This window comes from Copadichromis virginalis, linkage group LG7, assembly GCF_057382275.1.
Source record: "Copadichromis virginalis isolate Kocher_CV1m ecotype Utaka linkage group LG7, C_Virginalis_male_GT1.1, whole genome shotgun sequence".
Classification (NCBI taxonomy): Eukaryota; Metazoa; Chordata; class Actinopteri; order Cichliformes; family Cichlidae; genus Copadichromis; species Copadichromis virginalis.
In genome coordinates, this window is record NC_140624.1 from 12,318,031 (window position 1) to 12,331,395 (window position 13,365).

At 40.2% G+C, this 13,365-nt stretch overlaps 1 protein-coding gene across 5 annotated transcripts in view; it reads right to left on the reverse strand.

Annotated features, from left to right (window-relative positions):
• The window catches only part of slco3a1a (solute carrier organic anion transporter family member 3A1a), a 36,713-nt gene that overhangs the window by 1,800 nt on the left and 21,548 nt on the right, over positions 1–13,365 (reverse strand). For all 5 annotated transcript variants that reach the window (XM_085461768.1, XM_085461766.1, XM_085461769.1 and 2 more), the window contains exons 4-10: positions 7,517–7,615; positions 7,153–7,425; positions 5,610–5,774; positions 5,314–5,512; positions 923–1,085; positions 354–526; positions 195–259 (exon numbers count right to left, since the gene is read on the reverse strand). In XM_085461768.1, the coding sequence (XP_085317894.1) occupies positions 195–259; positions 354–526; positions 923–1,085; positions 5,314–5,512; positions 5,610–5,774; positions 7,153–7,425; positions 7,517–7,615 (1,137 nt within the window). The remainder of the gene's footprint in view (positions 1–194; positions 260–353; positions 527–922; positions 1,086–5,313; positions 5,513–5,609; positions 5,775–7,152; positions 7,426–7,516; positions 7,616–13,365) is intronic.

The window sequence follows — 13,365 nt, forward strand, 5'->3', positions numbered from 1 at the left end:
TCTGAAAACACGTAAAGTCGATGCAGCCGCGCATCAGCGATTGACGGGTTGCCGTCATTAACAGAGTGCGTCACTGGAGGCATTGGTAAAACGCCACACGCTTGCAGCCTCAACAGGATTTGTGCTGCGAGTGAGAGAAATGAGACTGAGCGATTGCATGTGAAAGTGATGTGTTATCTGGAAACGGTTCCTACCGAGGAGTCGCAGCAGAAGGAACAGCACACCGAGCGCGTATGATTTCAGCTCAGGGCTCACAGTCCTTCAAGAGAAACAGACAGAACAAAAAAAGTTTTATTTTTCAAATTAAAGCATTGAGAGTCTCTTCACAAAATAAAATAAAACCACAACGATACCTGATTAGGATGATGACAGAGGGAGTCTGGGCCATGGCTCCGACCAGGCTGCAGACACAAATCACGCACAGGAAAATGAGGAAAGACTGCTGGCATCCCGCCATTGGGCATTTCCCGGGAACCGCCGTGGCACTTTCGCTGTCGTTGGATATACAGGAGCAGCCGGTCAGATTCTGTCAACAGAAAGAGAGAGAGACGTTTGTACAACAACAAGCCATTCATCCTGCAGGAACACACATGCTACACCTGCTCCTCACGTCTGGATCAAAATCCTCAGTAGAAATGAGCAATGTGTGTTTGTTTTAGGAGCACTTAAAAACTGAAAAAAGAAAAGCAAAAAAAAATTCAGCAGCAGTGAAGTGGTGATATTTTGTGCTGCTGAGCTGATGTGATTTGAAGCACGTTACCACCTGACTGCCCAGCATGTGCATGCTGATGACAGAGCTGTGAAATACTGGGACTTCATATCTGTGAACACTATAAAGGTTTCTGGTGGCTTTTCTGTGCTACAGTCCTCATCAACATTGCTGGTACTCATCATAATCAGAGGGCAAAAGCAAAATGAAAACCTGAGAAATGTTGGATGCGGGGATCCCAGTTCGGCTGCAGCCGGCGAGGCAGGCGGACAGGTAGGTGATGCCGTTGGAGCCGCACACAGGGCTGATGGAGGAGGTGAAGCAGCTGCATTGACTGTTGCACTGAGCTTCTGGTTTCCTGCTCGCCTGCAGGGTCCTAAACAGAGAGAAACAGCTGTAAGTTACATCTGTAAAACTAAGGAGCCCTTTATCAGATATTATGGACACTGTTTCACTTTTAACATCTCCATGGAAACGACGCAGCTCTCCTAACCCGCTCTGGAACAAGTTGGTTTTAGGCCACCAATTTCAAAAGCGGCTCAAACATTCAGTATTTCTACAGGATGAGCACACAGACTAAATCACTGAGTTCACACTTTATTAAAGAGATAAAAGCAACACCGAGGCTGAAGACTGAGCCTGAATGCTTTTATTTTAACCGAAAAAGAAGCAACCTTGGACTCAGAGGTCTCAAAGTGCGCTGCAAATAAAAGGAGGTGTTTAATATTCATCTGAACACATGAATATCTTTTACTAGCACAATGATAAAAAGATAGAGAAAGAGCTCAATGCCAAAACCCCCGCAGAATACAGTGCTATCGGTCTCAAAGTGATCCAAACAGGTACGCTGTTCTTGAGGAACCTCGACACATCTGTGTGCAAAACACAGCTGGATTTCTGCATATGTGTGTGCATGAGTGTAAAATCTCCCCCTCCTCAAAAACAGCCCCTGTGTGACAGATCAATTATCCTCCTCTTAATCTACTTCCTGCCCCCTGTTTATATCGCACACTTACATTAACATCCGTTCAATAAACATCATCATCATTTGTAACTAATAATTAGCTTCACTAGGGCTAAATGTAATGTATTGATTACCTGACTTAAACAGGCTTAAATACTTAAATGAGACACAGCAACCAAAAGTAACAATTTTTAACTAAAATATGATGATTGACTGATTATACAAATATTTGCTGCTGTTGCAGGTTTAGCTGTGGTACAATAACAGCTGTGGCAGCCTCGCCTCTGTCAGTGCGCCCCAGGGTGGCTGTGGCTACAATGTAGCTTGCCATCACCAGTGTGTGAATGTGTGCGTGACTGGGTGGATGACTGGATATGTAAAGCGCTTTGGGGTCTTTAGGGACTAGAAAAGCACTATATAAATACAGGCCAGGCCATAACAAGATTAAAGCATTGAAAACAGAGGAGCAGTGAAAGCTGGCAGAAGATTTTTTTTTTACCTGGGCTTTGCACTATGAAGCGAGTTCAGCATACTTCTGATATCTGTTCATTTCTGAATTCATTTACCCAAACATCAAAAATCACGATAAGCAGCCACAAGAAGCTGCTAACCAACTCACCAAGGTTACCCAGGGTTTCTCAATCGCACATTCACCTGAAAGGTTTGATGTTGGCGCAACAATCAAAATTAAAAGTTTAGATAAGTATACTGGCAGCAGAGCAGGTGACTTTGCCAAGGAAGATAAAATTATGAGGAAAGTATGGGGAAAAATATAAAGAGGTTAAACACACAATACAGACTGAAAGCGTCATTTCTGCTGCTGACTAAGCAGCGGTGTGTGAGGAGAAGCGTTGCACAGCAGTTTAGATATAAAAGGCCTGAATGAATGCAGGGGCACTTTAAGTGCTTTGGTCAATAAGACTGGAAAAGAGCTGCTATAATAATAAAATTTAGCTTATTTGAAGCCAGGAAAGAAAACCAGCAAAACGCTGACTGCACTGACAGTAAACAGAATCATCAATATCACAGCTGTATCCTGTGTATTAGGACACAGGAGAATCTGAGAGCAAGTAAGGAACACATTAAAAACAGAATTCAAATTTAGGTTTAGACTATGTGCAAATTTAATGTAATAGGGAAGAAAAAATGAAGGAATAAACTTGCATCTAAGAATTTATAATTCTTAATGGTCATCTGTGTATTGCATCAGAAATTAGACATTAAAAAGTAAAACCCTTCTACTATCTGTGCAGAAGTCAGAGGCTTTTCCCAGCTGTGGTGACACTGTGATTGGTTGATCTCTAACCTTACTATGGTGATGCACCCCAGTAAGAAGTGACAGAGTTACTAAGATGATAAATAAGGTCTTTGTTCTGTGGCAGGTAGTACAATTGAAGATGCCACTGGCAGGATTACTAAGAAGTTAAGGGTAGATCTGCATGAAAACTGTCAGGCTTGGTGCAAGATCGAAGCGATTACATATGGAGGCTATCTAGATCTGAATACAGGCATTTTTTTTTTTAAAGGACTCCTTATCATTCTGAGAGGCTATCATTGATTATTCCCTCTAAATTCAAATCCAATACAAAAAGAAAAAGGAGACTTTGGATTGTGAAAAACAAAACAAAGGAGCACTGGCAGTAAAGCTAGATTTCTACCAGAGAGAAAAAAAAAGGTGTTAGACCCAGCCCTGCTGGGGGGTTAACAGAGCAATAACCACCTACAATTCCACATACTGTGTGTGCCCACGTCAGATGATCTGTGGGGTGTATGCCTAGGTGTAGCTCTGCCTCACTCACTGATTTTTTGACAGTACTATTCAGATACAGGTCAAAATGGGGGTATTTTACTTCATGCCGTCACAAATAGTTACAAAACATGAGATGAGAAAAGGGAGCAATCTTGATATCACGAATTAATCCACAGGCTGATATCCTTGGATTCAAGATACATGCATAAGGTGAAGAGGAATGCAATGTGTCTGTTCTGATTTGAGATGTTTGTTTCTATTAGAAGGAAGAAGCCAAACACCATATTTGTTATATTATCATATAATTTGCTTTGTGGAGTAAAATTACGAGTTTATCCTCATGTACTTCTTTAGGTTTTATAAAAACAAACTGTCTTTTTACCTTTGAAGTAAAGAATTTAAGTTAAAAAGTGTGCGCATGAGACAGTGATTCATGCTAATTTATGACAAACGACATAATAAATACAAAGTCCCTTCTAACAACAGAGCTTCACTTGAAAGGTTTATCAATATGAAAGTGAATAACGTGTCCTGCTGCATAATAGCTTTGCTTTAAACCTCTTTTTATTGGTGTCTGATTCAGTGAAGTCTGTCACATTCATATTCAGTTCATGCAGCCCTCGAGGCCACTTTCCAAACAGAAAATCTTTTTATAGACTCGACAAAATGACACAAAGTTGTTTGAATAAAAAGCCTTCTGTCCCATCTTTGCCCCAATGTCCAGCAGTGATAAGAATTTTTATTTACACATTTATAGTCCCTACAGTTCATCTGCAAAAAAGTCCTCCAGCCTTAGCAGCAGCACCGCTTTTCACTGCTAGAGTTTGTTAACTGCTTGTATTCTTGTTTGATAAACTGGGTTTGAAATGCTAACAGTGCATTTCGTTCCTCCTCAACCTATGACATGAAAACACGCTGAAGTGAGGACAACAGAAATATATCATTAGATATCTGCCGTTCCTCCACTGATGAGTTCATCTCATCTTACATTAAGGACACAGTTTCTGGCGACGTGTGAATGAAGCTTCTATGCAAGTTCAACGAGGAAGACCTAGTATTAACTCGTTTCCCTGCATTCCTGCATGGTTGGGCTGCTAGTCTGTTGTTAGATCACTTCTTTCATCATTATCTCTGGTCCAGTAACTTTATTTCCTTATTCAGCGAGTCAATCAGCCTCTGTTCCCTGTGCTTTAAATCTTGGTGCTCACTGTGGCCCGCCTCCACTACATCTCCATTTCATTTTGTTCGCTCAGATACCCTCGTCCGAGTCCATCTGCTTTATCTCCATCACCACCAGCAGCGTCTAGACTCCAGGGTGGTCCTGTCCTATTTCCCACCACTGGTGGGAGTGCTCTGCTATGTAGCTTCATCTGAGTCTAATCATCAAATAGTTTATTACCCAAACTTTGCGCTTCAACACATTGAGTTCAATTCTTTCAAATAGTCTCTGCTTACTGAATTGGATATCAAAAAGGATGGCTTCCCAAACTTTATGTAACTACAGCTAGTTTTAAAAAGGGGTTATCCAGGAAGTAAACATAGGCCAGAAGCCTGAAGATCAGAATGCCACACTGAGCAACAGCGCTCTAACTCGTCCCTCTTTCACACATAAAAGATAATCTCAACTTGCACCTCTTCACATGATCTTGGCTGACAGCTACTTCAACTGCTTTATTTATTGTGTTACATTAGTCTGCAGCCCCTACTCGCCTTGGATCAAGGCACGGCTGAGGTTGGCGTGAGGAATATGCCACTTTTAGCCTTTTAGTTGTGGTTATTAAGTAATTTAAAACCAGTGTCTTCTACAAACTCCGGTGTCAGTTTCCACTTTTCGTTGATGCTTTTAAGCAGAGGATGTAACAAGTGATAATATTAAATATTTTTTCTTACATGTTGCCATACGGGATGGTCACTCCTGCGACGGGACCCGTATCACAGCCAAGGAACAGAAAGGAGACGTAGCAGGCGGTGGACAGCAGGTTGACCAGCATGGCCATTCGGATTGCTCCCAGCGCTGATAGATTCAGCTTCTTCACCAGCAGACCACCCATGAAGATCCCCAGACACGCACATGGAATAGCTGTCATACCTTAAACACAAGATGGGCCCAAATCTGTTTATTATGCTCCTCTGCAGAAGAAAAAAAAAAGTGTGCATACGTGTGACTTTTTGCACAGAATACAAACCTAACAACTGATTTGCAGAGGTGGTGGTGAGGTTGAACTGCTGCTCAAGATATTTCCCCAGAAAGGCTGCAAAGCCGGCTACGACGGCGATCTCCATACAGGCTGCCAGGACGATACAGGTGAACACAGGGTTCGACAGGAGTTGCTTGGTAACCGTGGGGATCACTGGACATAAAAGGAAAGAGGAAAGATAAGCATTGAGGGTAGGGCTGTGCGATATGACCAAAATCTCATATCCCGATATAAGACATCTATCGTCCCGATAACGATATAAATCACAAAAATTTACATTTTCTGAAAGTTCTGTGAATCTCGGGCAGCTTGCATGAAGTGTTTCCAGCTGGGCGTCGTGTACCTGCAGTTGAGTGTTTTAACCGATGCATGAAACTATACATTTTTAGACATAAGTTGTAACGGCCGCCGTTTGCTTTGTTTGTATTTATTACACGGTGTGCTGCGGGGAAAAGCCTGTTCTAACGTTTGAGTTTAAGGTTTATTTTTTAGCACCTGGCGGCTCTTTTTGACTTCTCATCCGTAAATAATCTGCTCTTTCACGTGATTCAGTTTATTTTGAAAAGTCTCAACAGGGTCTTGAGCTTTATTGTGAAAGGTTTATGTGTAAAATAAACAAGCAGACACGCAATGGTTTTACCGTCGTTGTTGCTAACGACACCACATAACAACAGGCGGTTGTCCGTCCGTAGTGTGGTTATATTAAATATAAGAGAGAACTTTAATTAATATAGCCACTACAGTGACCATCAAAACGCTGAAAAAACTCTACTAATCCAAAACTAGTGTTCAAGTTCTTCTAGTAGTTCATTTTACTTTTAAAAGTTGCATACTCTTTCAATGTATTTCCCCTTAATGAGACAGATATTTTACAAACTTGTTGTTAATTAAAATATATATACAAGTACAACTTGCAATGGTGCGATGTGGGGACCTAGTCTAGACTCCAGTAGCTAGAGTAGATTTACAGTTCAATTCTTATGTGTTATATAGTGGGCCTTGAAGCAGCTCCTAAGTTTATCCTTTGTCTCATACAAGCCTCCTTTTCTTTGAGTCAGCTTTATTCTGATCGGCTGGCCCTTGAAAACAGCAAGTTTGAACATAAGCTGAGATGACCATACTAATGATAGATGTCTGAACCAGAGCATTTAGCACAGTCTGAAACTGAGCTTTTGGTTTACTGGGATTATATACGTATATGTTGACCTCACCATCTGACCATGTTTAACATGAGCACTTGTCACTATAACAGTAAAAAATAAGAAAAAAATATCATAGGTTATCTTTAACAACACATAATACTACAAAGGATGATATTATAACTAATCTAGTACCATTTACATTAACAGGTTTTATTTAAAAAGGACTGTAGCACTTCTGTTTTGTCAGTACTTCATAGCATTTGGCAAATACAACAAATAAAAATACAAAATGTTGTGTGTTTTTGTTCCATACATGCTTGCATTAAAAAAACAACACCAACAACCAAAAAAAAAAAACTGCAGTACCACACTGGATGCTGCATGCTCACCCCTGAGTTGCTGACAGCAGGTGGGGCTATTGGCAGGCTCATGGTTAACTACGACTCCGTTGCTGGGCTTAGGAGTCTCACAGTCTGAGCTCAGAGAGGGAGGAAGCATAACCTGCTCGCTATCTGCTCCCTCCTCCCGCTCCCTTGCTGGCAGCGACTGAGGGAAGCCAAACATCAAGACAGCAGAGCAGAAGAGTAAGGCACCACACAGGAGGAAGCCTGCCCACCAGGCCCCGATCCACCGCGGGTCTTCTGGAGTGATGTTCAGTTTACCTGCGGGGAGGCATGGTGTCGGTCAATAAACTGCACATGCCAAAAAAAGAACACACGAGAGGATCACAGAGTAGGGACACATTCAACTCACTGGTGTCAATGAAGATGGCGTCCACATAGAATTTAGTGCACAGCGATCCAAGGATGAAGCCGCAGGCAGGTCCGAACACCAGTGTAGAGAAGAGGATTCCTGCAAAGAAACATTGATAAAGTTTAATGTTTGATTTCTACACATCCAGTACTCTAGGATATATTTTTATACTGGGAAAAAATATCTAAAGTAACCTAAATGCTTTATTGTTTTTCCTCAAAGTCTTGTTAATATGTTCTGGGTAGTGTTAAACATTTATGGTAAACAGACATATAGTATGAGAAAGCATCAAGCAGTTTTAATTAATTTAATTTGCTCATCTGAGTTTGTATTCATTAAAAATCTTTAGATTTAACTTATTTTTAAGTAGCTACACAGTTAGTTTTAGTCTTTGTAAGATGGAGGGTGTTCTTACAGAGGAGCAAGATTTAGGAAAATCAGAATACAGTACAAACAACACCTAACGAGGGCACTTGATTCCCTGTACTCTACTTGTTTGTTTATCAAATGAGTAGTGGCCCCACCACTCACCCTATGATAGCTGGGATGAACTCCAGCCTACTTGGAGAAGCAGTTAAGAAAACAGATGGATGGAAACTGGTTTAATATTTAGCTCATAAAAGGTCTGAATATAGTACAAAAGGTTCAAGTTCTAAGAGCCTAAAAGTGAAACCTTCAATTGTCCTACTTTTCTGGGCAGCTACTCGAAGATATTCAATTTCAAAACGTATCAAAATAGAACGACAGCAAATCTTCCACAGTATTATCTTCGTTTTCAGCGGTCCTATCCAGTAGGTACACTGTGGAGCATGACGGCAAACACAGAAGCAATTCAGCTGTCATGAAAGATCAAGTCAGTTAAAAACCACAATGCTATTGGTGGCAGCACACAGCGACTGTGTTCGTTATGCTCACATGGCTCAGCCCTATCAAACTCACAGCATAACATACACACCTGACAATGGAAAACAGTGGTTCTGTCCCAGTCTTATAGTGGGCAGCTTGAAGCTTGATCTAAAAATCCTCATTAGAGCATTGTCAGCGGGGTGGAAGTCTGGCACTATGACTCAGACTGCAGGGAGATAATGAAGACTTCAAAGCTCAATTTAGGAGACAAATATCCCCCCGACAGTCTGTCCTGTGATCTGCGGTATTATTAGACCTGAGTGTGGAGAGCTGTACTGCGACAAACCAGATCCGAGTTTAAGTTTAACTACTGCTGCGCACAAGAAATGCAGTTTCGAATTACCATCAAAATGAAATGAAAACATCCCTGCTAATTCTGCTTCCTTCTCTTGGGGCATTAAAAATATTTCTGCTACCAGGACGATGTTGTTTGCATGCCAAAAGCAGCCACTTAACAAAAACAAAACAAAACAAAAAAAAACAACAAAAAAACATGGAAACTGTGACTAAGCTGTGTATGTCTTTGCTTGTGCTGAGAGCAAATGCATCAGGCCTGCTTCCTGCCTTGACCACCCACATAGGAAGGGAGTCAACACATGAGCCTCATTCACATCACAGTTTATTCTTCGCATAAAGGAAATGGCTCACAGATTTGCTAGGTGGCGTTTACTACCTATATCCTCTTCTCCATTTTAATGCGATATAAACAGGCTCATTTAAGCTAGACTAGGAGTGAAACAAAACAGAAAGAGCCTTTCAAGTCGTGATGGGAACATTTGGCTGTTGTTCTGAAGAATACAAGTGAAACATCTTTGTGGTTGACAGTCAGACCAGCACGGAAATGAACAAAGACCCAGATGTAGTCATGAGGCACTGGATCATGACAGGTTTTCACCTATTCCTTCTGCTATTTTCTGAGATTTTGGCAGGTGGCTGACAAATTTCCGTTGCTGTCTGAATGCAAGACTTCCAAATGTGAGAAGTTGTTTTTTTTTTTTAATAAATTGTCAACTCACACACACACACACACACACAGAGGAAGTTGTTGTATTTCATTAGGAAGTGTTTACTATATACCTAACAAAGAGTTTTGCTTAAAGCACTTAAAAAAAAAAAAAAGAAGCGGACTGCAGCCACCACTACGTGACTACAAAATTTGCCTGTGGTGTTGCAAATGAGGCCTATGCACAATTTCTTTCGCGTTTCCTTAGAAACTAAGTGTTGCTTTCACATAGCAACATCACAATTGCTTTCACCACAGGAAACCCCAGAGAGGAAATTCAGTTAGTGAAATCACCTTCCAGGAGATGATAGCTCAGTAGTCCACGAATCAGCAACCACTGAGAGGATAAATGTCTCTGCCTACCCCTGGTTGCTCTCAGAAACGCTGTATCTTGATGATAACATTTAAGCCACATGGCTCACATGGAAAAAAAAAAAAAAAAAAGGTTAGTAATCTAGTGTGGCCCCTTATCAATCTGCTGCTTCTGGAGGAGAAACAAGGGCAGTGCAATTTGAAAGTCAGAGATAATCCCCACTTGAAATGATAGGGTTTTACATTTTTTATATGTTATGGGTCAATAACAACAGAGGCAGGCATGTCATGAGTTGGCCTGCATAATAGCATTACAAAAAAAGCTAAATTACAGTTACCAACAAAATTTGTAGTGCTTTGTGCGCCAGGTTATTTCTTGACATGGCGACTAACTGTTCCCACATTGGAGCTGCTATTAGATACACAGTCGTCTGTATATCTACAAAATCTAGCCGTTTCTCGCCATAATGAGCGTCACCACTAAGTCAGCAAATATCTGTTGTGTGTACCGCTTTTATGCTCTTATCTAAAGATTCTTCAGAGCTGCACCACAAACGATGACAATGCAACCATTTTAAATGTCACGGTGTGTAACATGGCTCAAAAAGAAAGTTAAACTCACAAACTGTGTCAGACTATGGAGTATCACAGTATTCACTGCATTGAGCACTGGGTGAATTGCAACAAAACGATCCAAAAAAGGTTCATCTCATGAGTTTGTGCATGGCTCTGATGTTTTGATGCATCCTTGCATGCGTTCATCTCTCACAAGTTACATTTTTTCCAGTTTTGCTTCCATTACTCTGGTTTGTGTGTTTTCAGTAGTCTAGTCAGTCCAGTCAGATTTTATTGTGTGATGATAATAATAATAATAATAATAATAAACATTACTGAATTATTGGATGTGTGGAAAGAATAGGAACCTAAATTCCTAATCCACTCTTTTTGTCTTTGGTCACCAGAGATCAATGGTCAGAGGACTTTTTCCGAATCAAAGAGTCTCTTCTCGCCTCCTCAACCCCCCCAAATCCAGAAAAATCCATCCGTTTTCTTCAGTTCTTCTGTGCACAAAAAGTAGCAGACTAAATGGACAAAATGATGCATTAAGAGAACAACTTGGTTACTTTTACATCTGAATTGAGACCCTGACTCTTTGGTAAAACAAAAACAAACAAGTGTAGCTACACTGACTATAAATTATTATATTTTTTCCATAATATGATTCAGCAGGAGTAAAAACTAAAACCCAAGTTAAGCACATTAAACCTGCATGAAGGACAATACACAACCGCAGCGTAATCTCTCTTTTCCCTTCTAGCTGTCCCGTTACAAGATAAGTACAAAACAAACTAATTTGTTCATGTTGTACTTCACTCAAGCCTTTTAGTACCCTGTGAATTATACTCTCTGGGGAGCATGTTTGATGTAATTTAATAACAAAGCTTGGGTCTAGTGTTTTTGTCTCCCTGTAATTGACTTAGAGACCAATGGAAAAAGCCAGAAAAGCCACGTCCATATTAATTAACCCACAGATGCATCTTAAACCCGCAAAAACAAGAGGCATCATTCAAACTGTAGATCAGAATCTCCATTTCATATGCAACTCTTGTGCTAAACTAACTTTGATAGTGTTTCCGCTCAAACAACAATGCATTAGTGCGTCTGTCTTACAGATGTTTATAATGATGTATTTAAAACACCATGCACAGATTAAACCATAACACAAATGATGAAGGTAGTGACAGGCTCTTCTTAACAATCACTCAGGTTAATGCCAGATGAAACCCAGAGAAATAGATATAATGCATGCGTTCACATAGCCCAAAGACCCTATAAAAGCCCTTAGCTGCAAAATTCAGTTTAATCTGGGTATTGAAATTATAAACCAGCACACTGTGAGGTTAAACACACACACAGAGTAATCGAAATGTCAGATCCATGACAAGTGCACCACCCTTGGTTCATTTCCTCCTCTCACTGTACAAAGAGTTCATTCGACTCCTCCATTAATCCTGCTCAAGTAGGCTCAGTAATCTCATGAGCTAAATAACAGCAGAGGGACAATGTAGTGTGGGAAGCCAAACAACAGCTTGTGACACTTTCACAAGAGACCAGACTGAACCTGAATGAGCTGAATGACCAGTAAAGATAAAACCAGCATCCCAACTCGTCACATCTGAAACCTAAATACGCGTTCAACCCCAAGGTTTGGTCGAGACGGGGAAAAGAAAAGGCACAAGATTCCAAGGTCACATCAAAGTGACTGCAACATTTACACGCTAGAAGATTAAAGAGCTTTCACACCAAAACCTCTCCTCCTCTTCTGCTCTATCAGGTCATCAAATCCTCTGGGTAGGAGGGTAAAGACATTTTTAAGATTAAAGAACATTGAGAAATGCTCAAATAGGCCAGACGTGTCAGAGGAGCATGGACAATTTGCTCCACAGAACTGAGATGGCATCAGTCACTCTGACAGAGATTCAGACAAATACGACATTTTAACTAAGAAAAGTCACACACTACACCCAAGAAAAGTCCTGTGCTTCAGCTACAGCACAAAACTTGTCAAAACTGAATTTTTTTAACAGTTTTGAAAAGAAATTTCCTACTGTGCAATGGACCGAAGTACTTCTAGGAGCAAGTCTTCATGAAATGCATCTAAGGGCTTAGTTTGTGCAGCATTATCTAATTTAACTTTAGTTTTCAGCTGTCACCAGTAGAACGTTTGCTGACCAACTGTAGCTGTTTTAACCTAAAGTGAAAATGACCCCTAGTTTTAGTTTAAGTGTGAACACAACTAGCCTAAGTATGCACTGATGCATGCGTAGACTGGGACATCTATGTGACAGAGTCAACTAAAAGCATTGTAATACCCATTTTGAATTTTGTAATTTGTCCTCATTTGCCCCTGAAAAATACCATTCATATTTGAAAGATTAAAAGACTACAACTAAACTGAAACCAAACACTGTAAAAATAACAAAAAGCAAAAGGGGAAATGAGCAAAAAAGTAAAAAATAAACTAGAATTTTTTTTAAAAAAAAAGCAAAAAAATAAAATAGCCCAATAAGATAGAAATTACACCAAATATTTTTTCTACTTACTGACCTTCTAAAAGTAAAATAAAAGAGTTCAGTCAATAAAATTCTAAATAAAGTACAATGATAAATAAGTAAAAAATAATAATAAAAGAAACACAACAAAACACTATGTAAGAAATTGAATATGTAGAACAAAGAGGCTCTACGAAGACAAAAAATGCCTTAATAGATTCAATAAAGCAAGATAACACAATAAAAATGGCTGCATGAAAAACAAGCAGAGCTAATGTCAGATGGAATTAAAGTGGTTGAGTATAACAGAGAGCAGTGGACAGTGTAATAAAGTGACTTGGTGTACACAGAGTGCTAAGTGTTGTGACAGTCCAGGGCTGAAGTAAACTATTAATGAGATAACAGTTGTATAGTTGTGTGGTACAAAGTTCCCGTATATGAATTCCATTTTAAAATCATCTAACCAAGAAGCAGTGGAGGTAGATCGAATCGTCTACTAATCAGTGGGTTAGTGGTTTGATCCCAAGCAACCTCGGAAAAGATAGTGAATCTCAAATTGCTTCCGATGCATCCGT